This window comes from Manis javanica, chromosome 1, assembly GCF_040802235.1.
Source record: "Manis javanica isolate MJ-LG chromosome 1, MJ_LKY, whole genome shotgun sequence".
Lineage (NCBI taxonomy): Eukaryota > Metazoa > Chordata > Mammalia > Pholidota > Manidae > Manis > Manis javanica.
In genome coordinates, this window is record NC_133156.1 from 213,114,672 (window position 1) to 213,131,047 (window position 16,376).

The following is a 16,376-nucleotide window of genomic DNA, read 5'->3' on the forward strand; positions in this document are numbered from 1 at the left end:
TCCCTGTCCCTGCCTTGAAGTCTTCATTGCTGCTTCCGTAAGAATCATGGCAGGTGTGTGTGTATGTTAGGGAGGGGTGGGGGGTGTTGGCTAAGGACATTTAGAACTATGGAAGAGGGGAACCCTGAGGACTTTTAGAATACATGTGGTTCCAGAAACAGAAGAATGTGAAATGGTGAAGAGCGTAGTAACAATTTGCCAAAGCTGATTCTAAAGGAAGATTCCTATGTAAAGAGAACTTTACTATATACAGTTCCTCTGCTTTAAAAAATCTGCCTCTCCATCCCCGATATGACTTAAATTTTTCTACCTCACTTTTGTTACAATAAAGAAAGATTCTACCATTAAAATACATTGGGTTCTAGCTTTATGACAAAATTTAGAAACACTCTAAATATCCAACATTAAAGGGGTAGTTATATTATGGAATGATGCTGATTTTACAGTCATCAAATGATGCTTTCAATGCATTTTATTGGCTCAAGGAAATACACTATACAATTAAGCAACATAGCAAGATATAAAACAATTTATGCAGCATATCTCTAACATGGAATAAATATTCATGTGTGTTTATTTTAAAAATAAAAAATTAACCTTTATTAAGAATTTACTATATGCCAGCCACTGTGCCAAGCAAGTGTTTGACAAGGATTGTTGATATTGAGTTCTTTTAAAAGCCTAAAGGAGGACTTATTTAATGAGAGTTCTTTTAACAACTGGCTGATATGTTTGTCCTGAAGGTACGGATTTGTACCAAAGAAATAAAATTGGGGATCAAGGGGTGCATGATTTGGGAGAAGTCATCTTGGAATATGGATCAAATGCCCAGAGAATCTATGATGGAGATCAAGGAGGCAAAAAGGAATGAGAAAAGAGAAGTTTCCAAAAAAAATTCCTATTTGGAACTCCATTTAGGGTCAAAGTTGACCAAGAAAGGGGAAAGTAAGCTCTTCTTCTGGCCCTCCAACCCTCCCACCAGCGCTATACTCCTTCACTATCTGGGCGCCGCTGCCTGAACCTCTTCAGCCAGGATGCATCTACCTAAGAGAAGAGGTAGAGGAGGAAAGAGGAAGTCTCTTCAATTTGCTGATGTTATGGTCATGTTTCCTCATCTGAAAATTGGGGATAAACACCCTCTGTTCACAGGGTCACTATGAGGTTCAAGTGATACATACACACACACACACACACACACACGCACACACACACATATGATTCCTAATAGCCAGATGCAATGCCCCTAAATAGATACTTCTCGGCCCACCTGCAAAGCTAACAACTTATAACATTGCTTCCATGGGAAAATTGTTTGCAGGTTTCAGGTAACCAAATCACAATCTTCTGAACACAACCATAAACTAGGGTTGAACTGTTTTTACATATTAGATGCCACTGAAAGAAACACACCTTTATTTCAAAACAAAGAAAATGGATTTCAGAATCATTGTTTTCTTTACCACACCTCACCTTTCAGCAGACTAGTGTACCAAGGGCACACTTCACATGATAAAAATAATGAAATGCCATACAGGACAGGATGACATGTTTTAGTATGGACTCATTCATTACCCAGATTACGAACTGCACTGGCCACCTGCAGGCCTTTATGAAGGCCCACAGATCGGGAACTGTCACGGCTGATGTAGGTCATTTGCTTCATTTGTTACACTATTTAAAAGCATCCAGTGTCCCAACAGTACAGTGATTAGAAGATTTTTTTAAATCAAAATGGATTCATGCTTCAAAAGACATTTCCAAAAGTTAGATTCTCATTAGTTTAAAACATTTTAAGAATCCAGAACCTTCTCCCACCCACAAACACATCCTGCCTACAATGATTCCTTTAAGAGCAGCTCCAACTAACAGCTCCCATCTTCCATATTCCCACCTATTTAGATGTATCAGAAACACACATTTGTGTGACTCCACATTCTGTTTCCTAATGCCCCTTCCCAACTTCTGACTGGGAAGGTATACACAGAGAAGTGAAGGAGAGGATATAAGTATCTAACTCAAAGTTCCTTAATGGATATTACTTCTACGGAAGTTGTGTAACTCCATGGGAAATTGTTTTTCTTAAAATGAAGTTGCTCTTGAGCTGAACTCCCACATCCTCACCAGGTTCCCTGTGGCTGGTGGTCCCTGGGTGTAAGTGGGAGCCCGTTTGGCCCCCTGGATGGTGAAGCTCATTAAGTGTAACCCAGAGACCTGAAGTGGACCGTTCATATCCGTGTGTATGTGGCCAGAGGGAACGGCCGTGTGAGCCAACACAGGGCCTGGGCCTTCCCCCGCGGGCCCCAAACTTACCCGTGAATACAGGCATACTATAAGCATTTAAAGGTCTGTTTAGCAACACTGTTAAAGTTTTTATCCCTTTAGGTTCGTTGCTGATTTTCTTTGTATCTTTAAAGCATACCATTTCACCCCCAATGCCGTTAATATTTGTGTAAGTCTCTAACAATTTCATGATTTCAAAATTGTTACACAAGAGAAAGAAATTATTGTGAACCTATTTACTTCCCTCAGAAGGAACTTGCAAATCACGTTTATCCTAAGTTCCTTATGTGAAACTTCCACCTACAATAAGATGCAATTCTCTGACAACTGCACTATATTCTTTCAAGAAAAAAAAATTGTAAAGTTAAGCGGGTCCTTGGTTGGAGTTGCTCCCCTTAAAAACCCGAAAAGAGAAACAGCACTGGTCCATCCAGAGACTGCATGGAAACGCCAACGTCCCAAGGGCGTCCTTGGATGCAGCGGTGGGGGAGTCGAGGGCACACCCCCGGGCGCGCCGGGTACCCCAGTTGCCCGGAGCACGGAGACCGCCGGCCTCTCGGGTCAAGTGGGCGGTGACGCAGCGATGCGCGCTCACCTCCCTGCTTGGCCGCCGCCGCCGGACACACTTCCTGTGCTTCTCAGCACCCGCATCAGACCGTAGCCGAGGGGAGGCTGGTAACATCACCCTGCTCCCGGGACGTCTCCGGGATAGCCCGGAGGCCAGCGAGGCAGCCTGACCAGGACTCAGAGACCCCACTCCAGCGGGCGCCAGGGGCTGGGACGGCTGCCCCGCCTCCCACGCTGCCTAGGTGGGGCTCGCCCGGCCCGGGGTCCGCGCACCCGGCAAGACGCGCCCAGGTACCCTCGCGCAGCAGCAGCCCCTCACCTTCTCCTCGGTCCAGGCTGCGGCGCCCCGACTGACACCCCGGGCCGCCAGGGGCAGGACGGCCACCAGCAGCAGCAGGTGGAGGGTGCCCAAGACACGCCGGTCCCCTCCGCCTGCCATCTCCGCCTGTCTGGGCCCGGGTTACCCGGGCCGCCAGCGGTCACGAGCCCGGGAACGCGCGTCCTTCGCCTTCCCCCTTCTCCACCCTTGGGTCGACTGCGCCCGCCTCCCCATCGCCGGGCGGTCGCCTCCCCACTGCGCTGCGCAGGCCGAATCCGCAGCTCTCCTCCCCCACGATTTGCAACCCAGGGCTGGGCTATCCTGGGAGGCACAAGCTTCCGAACCCAAGAGAACAGAGACGACCACTTCCTTGTGTTGGAGAGGAAGAAAGGAAGAAAGAGGCATTTCTATGATCTCCAATGTCAAAACTAGGAAATAGGAAGGGCAAGGAGCGTTCATCAGACCTTGTGGAACTTTGGAGCGTTTTCCCACAGCTCATTAAGAAAGGATGGACAGGGAATTGACATTTACTGAGTATTTCTGTACCAAACTCTGTCCTAGGTGTTTTTCTGATGTTCCCTTATTTAATCTTAACAACCATGTGAGTTAGGTATTAATCCATTTCCAGATGAGAAAACGGAGCCTCCCCTGTACAATGCCTGAACTGGAACCCTCAAAAGTATTTCATTTATAATAGCCTATCATATCTTTTCTCTTTTTTCTGACAAATAGTTATCTTGCTTTATAGAAGACACTGTTATACTCCCAAACTGAGAAGTATGGTTGAAGTAAACATCTGAAATAAATGAAATCTAAAGTGTCCACAGTGGTTCTTTAGGCAATCATCTTCTCCAATGTATGACCCCAAAAGGAAAAGCTACATATAATTGTATTTACTTTGTAATATCAAAAATCACAGTTTTCAAGATAATCCTAGGAAAAAATAAAACGAAACTCAGTTTCGTCTTCAGGTTTCTAGTCTTGGTCATGACGATTACTTCACCATCCTCTTTCTTCCATAGTGAGAATCGGTGGTGGCCTCTAAGTCGTCTCCTAGTAACATATAGATCCCCAAACAATCAGACCGAGGACATTGAAACTGATCCGCTTCTCAGCAGAAATCTGAAGGTAAAGAAGTCTGCCAGAAGGTCACCCCCTCTATCTTCTTAAGCGTGGCTGTAAGGTGAGTTAAAGACAGAGGACAAGCCTGGGAATACACTGTTCTGCCTTCCTCTGGAGCTACTGGGAAGACTGGATGAAAGTACCTACTTTCCTGATGTCCAAAATTACTAATCCTATTCATGTCTGAGAGTTTTGAGTGACAATTTAAATCTTCAGTCTTAAAATTAAATTGCTTCTTTATGATATTTGTGTTCAGTTCATCTGATAATGGGACCACTTAAGATTTTTCTACTGGTACAATATTCAGAACAAAACCACAGTCACATCTCCCAGTATGTCTCCTCTCTTGTTGCTTAGGCCAACCTTTCACAATATGATTCCTATAAGAAAGGGAAGTGGAAATAGCAAACCTATATGAACCAAAATGTTGAAGATAATATCATGCCAAGTATAAGCAGTTCACAATAAGAAATAAGGAAATGCTTGAGTTAAAATGTTAACACATAATTTTATGAGAATTTGCCATTCTCTAGAGTTCTTCAATTTTATCCAATTCTGGTTATATTTAAGTCAGTAAGATGCTGTTGCCATTTGGGATCTGCAGGAAGCAGATTCTGAGACAGAGTTTAGCTCTCAGAATGTACACTTGGGACAAACCCCTGAGGGAGGGAGAGGGAGGATTGGGACAGAGCCAAGGGAAAAGTGAGCAGGGAAATGCCCCCCTACTCCACAGCCTCACCCAACCCCAGGGGAGGCCTGGTAGCTGAAATCACCTGTCAGAGTTGCGGTGCAGTGAAGCCAAAATGGCTGGGGTTCTATACCCCCACCTCACAGGGTGACTTCCTGCAAGCAGCTCTCTGCAGACAAAGGAACTAACAGCTAGAGGATGTCTGCCAACTGTCAGCAGCTGCTGCAGAGGGCTTCCCTCATCAGTATGTCTCTGTATCCACTACAAATGCATCCCATGATGCATGTCTTATGAATCTAAAACATTTTACATGGCAAGTGATGTGGATTTTAGTAAATTGTTTTTTACATGAGGGCTCTCCTGACAGTTTTCCATAAATCTACAAATCCAACATATCTCTCTATTTATGTATCCTTACCTTCTTTATTAATATGTTTTCTTCACCATCCTCTTTCTTCCATAGTGAGAATCAGGGTGGTGGCCTCCAAGTCGTCTCCTAGTAACATATAGATCCCAGAACAATCAGAATGAGGACATTTAAACTGATGTCCTTATACATTAAATATCCTTCTTCCCTCTTCCTTCACTCATTTTTTTCTGGAAACTTTCAGAAATCCCTTATGCCTGCTATTTTTTTTCCTACTGAAACTTTTCCTTTCCGCAAACTCTTCCTATCAAAGATAACCCATGACTATTACACTTAGTCAAGCAATTCAGACCTTATTTTTCATCATGGAAAAAAATTCATTATGTATGCAGTGATAAGTGCTAGTCACAAGTGAAGTGGTTATCATCTTTATTATAGTATAGGTTCTATATTGTGATTGAAGCACATTAAGGACCCAACCGCTCAAAGAGTTCTTCTCCATGCAGCTGCAATAGCCTGTTTTCCCACCTTTAAAATGACGCCCCTGGACTAAAGCATTAATGACCAGAATGTTCTGTTAAAATAGCAGTTCTCAAAATGTGATCTGTGGACCCCTGGGGATTCCCCTAGACCCTTTTGGATGTTGCAAAGTCAAATCAATTTTTATAGTAACACAAAAGTAAAATTTGCTTTTTTTACTGTATTAATTTTGCACTGATGTTGCAAAGCCAATGGTGGGCAAAATTGCTAGCACCTTAGTACTTTTCAAGATAGGACACAAAATTGTACTATTAAAAAAACTGTACCTGTACAGTGTATTCTTCACTAACATGCACAGAAAAAAAAAGATGGAGAAAGAAAAAGAAAAAAAGATAAAAGAAAAGAAAAAGAGCCAATGTGCAAAAGAATGAAATAGGATCACTGTAATCCCATACACAAAATAAACTACATGAGTTAAAGATCTAAATATAAGACATGAAACTATAAAACTCTTAAGAAGAAAACTTGGGCAAGAATCCCTTGAACATTAGCATGAGTAATTTTTTTCTGGATATATCTCCCTGAGCAAGAGAAACAAAAGCAAAAATAAACAAGTGGGGCTACATCAAACTAAAGGACTTCTGCACAGCAAGGCAACCATCAGCAAAACAAAAAGGCAATCCACCAAATGGGAGAATATTTTCCCAAATGATATAATAAGGGACTAATATCCAAAATATATAAAGAACTCACACAACTCAGCACCAAAAAGCCAAGTAACCCAATTAAAAAATGGACAGAGGACTTGAATAGACATTTTTTCAAAGAAGACATACAGATGGCCAACAGTCATGTGAAAAGATGCTCCACATCACTAGTCATCAGGGAAATGCAAATCAAAACCACAATGAGGTATCACGTCACACCAGTCATAATGGCTACTATCCAAAAGATAAGAAATAACAAGTATTGGCAAGGATGTGGAGAAAAGGGAACCCACCTACACTGTTAGTAGAAATGTAAATTGGTCCAGCCACTATGGAAAGCAGTATAGAGGTTCCTCAAAAAGCTAAAAATAGAAATACCATATGACCCAGTAATTCTACTTCTGGAAATTTACCCAAAGAAAACAAAATCACTGATTTGAAAGATATATGCACTACTATTTTTATTGCCTTATTATTTACAATAGCCAAGATATGGAAGGAACTAAAGTGCCCATCAGTAGATAAATGGATAAAAACGTGGTGGTACATACATACAATGGAATATTATTCAGCCATAAAAAATAAAGAAATCTTGCCTAGAGGGTTTTAACCTAAGTGAAATAAACCAAGCAGAGAAAGACAAATACCATATGATTTCACTTATATGTGGAATCTAATAAAACAGACATAGACTAATGTATATTGAGAAGTGACTTGTGGTTACCACAGGGGAGGGTTTGGGGGGTGTGTGTGAAATAGGTGAAGGGAATAAAGAGGCACAAAATCTCAATCATAATATAAATTAATAATGGGGATGAAAGTACAGAATAGAGAATGTAGTCAATAATTCTGTAACATCATTCTATACTGACAGTAACTACTCTAGTTGAAGTGAGCATTTAATAATGTAGATAACTGTTGCATCACTATGTATACTTGAAAACAATAATATTGTATATCAACTGTACTTCATTTTAAAAAAAAGAGAAAAAAGAGCCAGTCTCATTTAACAATATCATTCATAAAGCAAAAAAATTTTCATTATTAAATCTCAATCTTTGAATTCATGTCTTTTTAACAGATTTATTGAAATATAATTAGAATACTTTAAGTTGCATATTTAAAGTATACAGTCTGGTGAGTTTAATGTATGTTTACACCCATGAAACCATGTTCACACTACAATCAAAGAGAATGAACGTACCCATCCTTTACCCATGGGTTATTTAAAGTATGTTATTTAGTTTCCAAATAGTTGAGGATTTCCCTGATATCTTTTTGTTATTGATTTCAAATTTAATGCCATCATGATCAGAGAACAGACTTGATAGGAAAGAATCCTTTACAGTTTTTTAAGAAGTGTCTTATAGCTCAGAATTTGATCTAATTTGGTAAATGTTCCTCCTGCACATGAAAAAAAATGTATTCTTCTGCTATCAGGTAGAGTTCTGTAAGTGTCAATTAAGGCAAGGTAGCTGATAATGTTTCCCAAATCTTCTATGTAACTGATTCTCTGTCTACTTTTTCTACTGATTACTAAGAGTGCTGTTAAAATCTCTGACTATATCTGTGGATTTGTCTACTTTCAGTTCTGTTAATTTTTATACCATGTATATATTTCTAAGCTTTCTTATTAAATGCATAAATGTTTAGGATTGTAATTTTCTTTTATCATTATGAAATAGCCCTCTTTATACTTGATAATATTCTGTGCTCTGAAATCTACTTTTTTCCTAATATTAATATAGTCACTTCTTTTATTAGCCTTAACATGGTATAATTTTTTTCCATCCTTTTTACTTTTAAACTATTTTCTTATTTACATATAAAGAGGGTTTCTTGTAAGCAGCATCTATCTAGGTCTTTTTTTTTTAATACAATTGGACAATCTCTGGCATTTAAATGGAACATTTAGATTATTCATATTTAATGTGATTATTGATATGGTCAGATTCAAACCTACCACTCTATTTGTTCCATGTGTTCTTTGTTCACTTTTATCACTTTTTCTGATTTATTTTGGATTATTTTTTATCACTCCATTTTATCTCTTTTGTCAGTTTGTCAGCTATATCTCTGTTTTGGCTTTAGTGGTTGTTTCAGGATTTATCTTATACATTTTTAATGTATCACCATCTACCACAAGAATTATTACATCACTCAATGTGTAGTACAAGAACCTTACAATAGTATACTTCTATTTCCCCTCTTGGTCTTTGTGCTATTGTTGTCAGAAATTTTACTTCTAAATATGTTATTAACCCCAGTAGGCATTGTTCTTATCTTTGCATTAAATAATCATCTTTGGAAGAGATTGTTAAAGTTGTTTAAAACTCTTTTTTATTTACCCACATATTCATTATTTATGATACTCTTTCTTTCTTTGTGAAGATACATATGTCCATCTAGTACATTTTTCTTCTGCCTAAAGGATGTCTCTTAACATTTCTTGTAGTATAGGTATGGTGGTAATTTCTGTATGCTGAAATAATTTTTACTTTGCCTCCATTTTTGAATGATATTTTCTCTGAGTATAGGATTCTATGTTAGTAGATTTTTTTTTCCTTCAGTACTTTAAAGATGTTGCTCCAATGTCTTCTTACTTGGTTTCTGATGAGAAATCAACTGTCATTCTAATCTTTGTTTCCCTCCATGTAATGTGCCTCCGTCTTAAGATTTTCTCTTTATCAGTTTTTAAGCAATTTAACTATGATATTCCTTGGTGGGATTTTCTTTTATGTTCTTGTGTTCAGGATTCATAGAGTTTCTTGAATTAGTGGACTTTAAGTTTTCATCAAATTTGGAAAAATTTTAACCATTATTTCTTCAAGTATTTTTTATCCCCCATCCTCCTTTGGGAACTCAAATTATACACATTAAGTTGCTTGAAGTTTTCCCACAGTTTTCCTTTGTTTTTTTTTCTTTGTCTATTTCATTTGTATAGTTTCTATTTCTATGTCTTCAAGTTCACTAATTTTTCCTTTTGCAGTGCCTAATCTTTTCTTAATTCCATTCAATTACTTTTCATCCCAGACATTGCTTTTACCCTTTGCTAGATGTTTACTTTCGATTTTCTTTATGCCATCCAAATTTCTCCTTAACATGTTTAATCTTTCCTCTACCTTCTTGAACATATGGAATAAATCTATGACAATTGTTTTAATATCTTTATGTGCAAATTTATCATCTGTGTAATTTCTTTGTCTGTTTCTTCTCATTGGTTTTTCTCTATGCGGGTTATATGTTCTTATTTCTTTTTACCATGCCTGGTAAATGTTTTATTAGATACCAGCTGTTGTGAATTTTACTTTTTTGGGTACTGGGTTTATCTGTATTCCTTCAAATATTCTTGATCTTTGTTCAGAGACACAGTTAAGTTGAAAATAGTTTGATCCTTTGGAGGCTTGCTTTTAAATTTTGTTAGGCTGGAGCAGAGCAGGCTATAATCCAGGTATAATCTGAACCCCTACTGAAGCAATACTCTCAGTGTGTTCTACTTTTTGTCCCTTGTGTTTTGCAGTTTTTGCACTCTGACTGGTAGAAACACCAAATATTCCTAACTCCATCTATGCTCTGGGGCTTGTTATGCCTGCTCCTTCTTGATAGTTTTTCCCTTGCCTTAGTTTTCTCACAAGCATGTGCTGATCTGTACTGAGATAAAATCTTAGGAAGAACCCTTTCCTGACCTCTGACATACTCTCACCATGAAGCTCCACCATACTCTCTCCTACAAATTCTAGCCACCTAACCGTCCCATGTTCTCAATTCTGTTTTCTCATCTCCTGGCCCAGTTTAAATTCCTGCTGCCTGAATTGTATCCTGGAAACTCTCTCAGGGCAGCAAGATGGGGAAGGTGTCCAGCTCATCTCATTTGTTTTCCTTCTTTCATTGGTCTCCTGTCAATGTGTGTTTTCCCATATTTAGACACCATTCTTTGATATTTCTTTTTCAAGATGGTATGATAAATCCAGTCTCTGTTACTCCATCTTGACTGGATGCAGAAGTTGAGACTATGCATCTTTTTATACTCTGCATGACAAAATGGGAGGTACAAATAAAGTGCTGCTGTTGAGTACTGAAGGACAATTGTCTCAAGGAAAAGCACTTGTACAACTGTTTGAGATCCATCTGTTTTTTTTGAGACATCTGTTTTTTTTTCATAAAATTCTACTTTTACTTGAAAGAATACTTGACTGACAACCTATGATTATTTGGATTTGGATTCCTGTTAGGCATTTGTTTGAAAATGAATTAAGTGGACCTATACCTCCAAGGAAAACAACTGACAGTATTTATTGCCAATGAAAAAACTGGACCTTTCAAGTGAAACTGGAATTTTAGAAAACTTGTATCTGCTACCATAAGCTTGACAATTCCCTGAAATGTAATTTTTTTGACAGTCAGTTTTTTTAACAAATGTGATTTTTTTATAATACATAATGAAATATTCAATATTTGCAATATCTGTGTAACTCAGTGAACCAATATTTTCCAAATGCTCAATACCCAATCACAGAGAAAAGATCCATTCAAAGAATAAGAAGAACCAAGGGATTTTAGTAATGGAGTAAAAAAATTTATTTATACAGTTTCAGATTCCACATTGCAACTAACTCTTATTACTATTCATCATGTTTTGATTTAATAATGAAGATTATCCATAATTATCTAAGAAGCTATGAAAATATTTCCTTTTCTAACCACACATCAGTGTCAGCCATTCTTCATATACTTCAACCAATATAACATACCATAGCATACCACAACAGGTTGAAAGCATAAACAAATCCAGTTGTTTTTCTAAGAAGTCAGGCATTAAAGGATTTTTAATATTCAAATCTAAACCAGAATGGACTGTGGTCACAAAAATCCTTTCAACCTTATGATTTTTATATACTCTATTGTTCAGGCTGTAATAAATGAGATGAACTAACTCACCTTCAATTTCAACATTTAAAAAGGGATTTCAACAGAGCTCCTCATCAGCACCAGGCCAAAATATACCTAAATTTCCCTTTAAAAGAAGCTTAAATTATTCAGCAAACAATTTTAGTAAGACTAAATCCCCTTCTGTCAGTGGCCAAATCTTGATCTTTTGTGGCTCTCCTTCAGTAAGTCACATATCTATTATGGAGAACACTGAAGTTTGAATTTAGAGATCCGTAAGAAAGCAAAAAAAATTGAATAATTGCCTTTCATAATATCTTTGTTTAGTCCCCCAAGAAAACCCTTCTACCAGCGTAGGGTTAAACCTGTCTTACAAATAATGAAAAAACAAAGTTGTAATTTTAGAAAGCAGGCTGGGAGGAAATTTCATAAGCAAAGGAAGTGGCCATGGAAGAGCTGTGCATCTTCGTTGCCCGCTGAGGCAAAATGGTCCCCTTATTTCAGTTCCAGGCTTAGAGAAGATAAACACCCATCAGAAAATAAGTTAATGGATCAGATCGTGAGCACAGGCTCACATGTGAGAACTTGCAGCCCAGTGGTGGACCGAGCAATTCAGTTAGGCTGAGCCATAGGGTTTTCTTGAGATTTTTAAATTTGAGATATATGATCAGAATACAAATTATAGTAAAATGTTCAGGTCATTATAGTGTAATTAGCTATATTAAGAATAAGGCCATCAAGTATTCATGATTTTATCCTGCATTGGAACACTTGAAGCTATAGTGTAGAAAGTGTCACAGTGATGGCTTCTGATCACTTGAGGACCTGTGTGGTAGGATCTTCCTTTGAAGTAAAAAGGAATTTGTTCTATGGCCACAGTGATTCCTATTCCTTTTAAACTTTGTGATTTTAGATTTCCCTTCATAGAACCAAGCTTAGTAACTTTACTTTCTCTGTTCTGCCAAAGTCCAGGAGGAGAGGTTGACATCTTAAAAGCTCTAATTCTTTTAACATTAATAGTAATAATATTAAGTATTCACTGTGTGAATTTTTTTATGAAGGTATCATTGATATACAGTCTTATTAAGGTTTCATATGAAAAACACTGTGGTTACTACATTCACCCATTTAATCAAGTCCCCCCCATACTGAAGTCACTGTCCATCAGTGTAGTAAGATGCCGCAAAGTCACTACTTGTCTTCTCTGTGCTACACTGTCTTCCCCGTGAGCCCCACCCACACTATGTATACTAATCATAATACCCCTCAATCCCCTTCTCACTCCCTCCCCATCCACACTCCCCCACCACTCCCCTTTGGTAACTGCTAGTCCCTTCTTGGAGTCTGTGAGGCTGCTCCTGTTTTGTTCCTTCTGTTTTGCTTCATTGTTAGACTTCACAAATGACAGAAATCATTTGGTATTTTTCTTTCCCCACTTGGCTTATTTCACTGAGCATAATACCCTCTAGCTCCATCCATGTTGCTGCAAATGGTAGGATTTGTTTTCTTTCTTTGCTTTCTTCATTCTTCTGAAATATTATGGTTGAATAGTATTCCATTGTGTATATATACTACCTCTTCTTTGTCCTTTCATTTACTGATGGACACTTATGTTGCTTCCAAATCTTGGCTATTATAAAAAGTGCTGCAATAAACATAGGGGTGCATATGTCTTTTTGAATCTGAGAACTTGTTTTCATTGGGTAAATTCCTAGGAGTGGAATTCCTGGGTCAAATGGTATTTTTAGTTTTAGTTTTTTGAGGAACTTCCATACTGCTTTCCACAATGGTTGAACTAATTTACATTTCCACCAGCAGTGTAGGAGGGTTCCCCTTTCTTTGCATCCTCGCCAGCATTTGTTGTTCCTAGTTTTTTGGATGCTGGTCATCCTAACTGGTATGAGGTGATATCTCATTGTGGTTTTAATTTGCATTTCCCTAATAATTAGCGATGTGGAGCATCTTTTCATGTGCCTGTTGGCCATCTGAATTTCTTCTTTGGAGAACTGTCTGTTCATATCCTCCATCCATTTTTTAATTGGGTTATTTGCTTTTTGGGTATTGAGGCATGTGAGTTCTTTGTATATTGTGGATGTTAACCTCTTGTTAAAAATGTTGTTTACAAATATATTCTCCCATACTGTAGGATGCCTTTTTGTTCTACTGATGGTGTTGTTTGATGTACAGCTTAGTTTGATGTAGACCCATTTGTTCATTTTTGCTTTGGTTTCCCTTGCCCAAAGAGATGCATTCAGGAAAATGTTGCTCGTGTTTATATTCATTAGATTTTTGCTTATGTTCCCTTCTAAGAGTTTTATGGTTTCATGACTTACATTCAGGTCTTTGATCCATTTCGAGTTTACTTTTGTGTGTAGGGTTTCATTCTCTTGCATTACACTGTCCAGTTTTGCCAACACCAGTTGATGTAGAGACTGTCATTTCCCCATTGTATATCCATGGCTCTGTTATTGTACATTAATTGGCCATATATACTTGGGATTATATCTGGGCTCTCTATTGTGTTCCATTTATCTATGGGTCTATTCTTGGGTCAGTACAAAATTGTTTTGATTACTGTGGTTTGTAGTAGAGTTTGAAGTCAGGAATGTAATGCCCCCAACTTTATCCTTCCTTCTCAGGATTACTTTGGCTGTTTGGGGTCTTTTGTGGTTCTATATGAATTTTAGAACTATTTGCTCTAGTTTGCTGAATAATGCTGTTGGTATTTTGATAGGGATTGCATTGAATCTGTAGATGGCTTTAGGTAGGATGGCCATTTGACAATACTAATTCTTCCTACCCAAGAGCATGAGATGTATTTCTATTTTTTGGTATCTTCTTTAATTTCTCTCATAAGTGTATTATAGTTTTCAAGGTATAGGTCTTTCACCTCCTTGGTTAGGTTTATTACTAGGTATTTTATTCCTTTTGATGCAATTGTGAATGAACATGTTTTCTTGATTTATCTTTCTGCTAGTTCATCATAAATATATAAGAATGCAACAGATTTCTGGGTATTGATTTTGTATCCTGCAACTTGGCTGAATTCAGTTATTAGTTCTAGTAGTTTTGGGGTGGATTCTTTAGGATTTCTATGTACAATATCATGTCATCTGCAAACAGTGACAGTTTGGCTTCTTCCTTACCAATCTGGATGCCTTTTATTTCTTTGTGTTGTCTAATTGCCATGGCTAGGACCTCCAAAACTATGTTGATTTAAAGCGGGGAGAGTGGGCATCCTTCTCCTGTTCCTGATCTTAGAGGAAAAGCTTTCAGCTTCTCGTTGTTAAGTATGATGTTGGCTGTGGGTTTGTCATATATGATCTTTATTATGTTGAGGTACTTGCCTTCTATACCCATTTTGTTGAGTTTTTATCATGAATGGATGTTGAATTTTGTCAAATGCTTTTTCAGTATCTATGGAGATGGTGGTTTTTGTCCTTTTTGTTGATATGGTGGATGATATTGTAGGATTTTTTTAATATTGTATCATCCTTACAACCCTGGAATAAACTCTTCTTGATCATGATGGATGATCTTTTTGATATATTTTTAAATTCGATTTGCTAACATTTTGTTAGGTATTTTTGCATCTATGTTCATCAGAGATATTGGTCTGTAATTTTCTTTTTTTGTGGTGTCTTGCCTGGTTTTGGTATTAGAGTGACGCTGGCCTCATAGAATGAGTCTGGAAGTATTTCTTCCTCTTCTACTTGTTGGGAAGCTTTAAGGAGGATGGGTATTAGGTCTTTACTAAATATATGATAAAATTTAGTGGTGAAGCCATCTGGTTTGGAAGTTTTGTTCTTAGACAGTTTTTTGATCACCAATTCAATTTTGTTGCTAGTAATTGGTCTGTTCAGATTTTCTGTTTCTTCCTGGATCAGCCTTGGAAGGTTGTGTTTTTCTAGAAAGTTGTCCATTTCTTCTAGGTTATCCAGATTAGCATATAATTTTTCATAGTATTCTCTAATAATTCTTTGTATTTCTGTGGTGTTGGTAGTGATTTTTCCTTTCTAATTTCTGATTCTGTTTATATGTCTAGACTCTCTTTTTTTCTTGATAAGTCTGGCTAGGGGTTTATCTATTTTGTTTCTTTTCTTGAAGAACCAGCTCCTGCTTTCATTGATCCTTTCTATTGTTTTATTCTTCTTGATTTTATTTATTTATGCTCTTGTCTTAATTATGTACCTCCTTCTACTGACCTTGAGCCTCATTTGTTCTTCTTTTTCCAGTTTCATTAAGTACTTTCCTGAGTTAAGCCTATATTACAATATACTTCCCTCTTAGCATGGCCTTCACTGTGTTCCACAGATTTTGTGCTGTTGAGATATTGTCATTTGTCTCCCTATATTGCTTGATCTCTATTTTAATTTGGTCATTGATCCATTGATTATTCAGGAGCGTTGTTAAGCTTCTGTGTGTTTGTGGGCTTTCTTGTTTTCTTTAGATAGTTTACTTCTAGTTTCATCCCTTTGTGTTCTGACAAGCTGATTGATACAATTTCAATCTTTTTGAATTTACTGAGGCTCTTTTTGTGGCCTAGTATATGATCTATTCTTGAAAATGTTCCATGTGCACTTGAGAAGGATGTGTATCCTGCTGCTTTTGGGTTGAGTGTTCTGTAGATGTCTGTTAGGTCCATCTATTCTAATGTGTTGTTCAGTGCCTCTGTGTCCTTACTTATTTTCTGTCTGGTTGATCTGTCCTTTGGAGTGAGTGGTGTGTTGAAGTCTCCTAAAATGAATGCATTGCTTTCTATTTCCCCCTTTAATTCTGTTAGTATTTGTTTCACATATGTAGGTGCTCCTGTGTTGGGTACATAGATATTTATAATGGTTACATATATCCTCTTTTTGGACTGATGTTTTTATCATTATGTAGTGTCCTTCTTTGTCTCTTGTTACTTCCTTTGTTTTGAAGTATATTTTGCCTGATACTAGTACTGCAACTACTGTT

At 37.7% G+C, this 16,376-nt stretch overlaps 1 protein-coding gene across 3 annotated transcripts in view; it reads right to left on the reverse strand.

Annotated features, from left to right (window-relative positions):
• QPCT (glutaminyl-peptide cyclotransferase) overlaps window positions 1–16,376 on the reverse strand; it is a 43,735-nt gene that overhangs the window by 21,391 nt on the left and 5,968 nt on the right. The window contains exon 3 of one of the 3 annotated variants that reach the window (XM_073214286.1): window positions 5,395–5,472. Coding sequence is in view for 1 of the 3 variants with exons in the window: in XM_017647131.3 (XP_017502620.2) it covers window positions 3,167–3,286 (120 nt within the window). In the remaining 2 variants the exon portion in view is untranslated. Of the gene's footprint in view, window positions 1–3,166; window positions 3,693–5,394; window positions 5,473–16,376 lie in introns of those variants that run through there. The other 2 variants (XM_017647131.3, XM_017647132.3) reach the window with 2 other exon arrangements.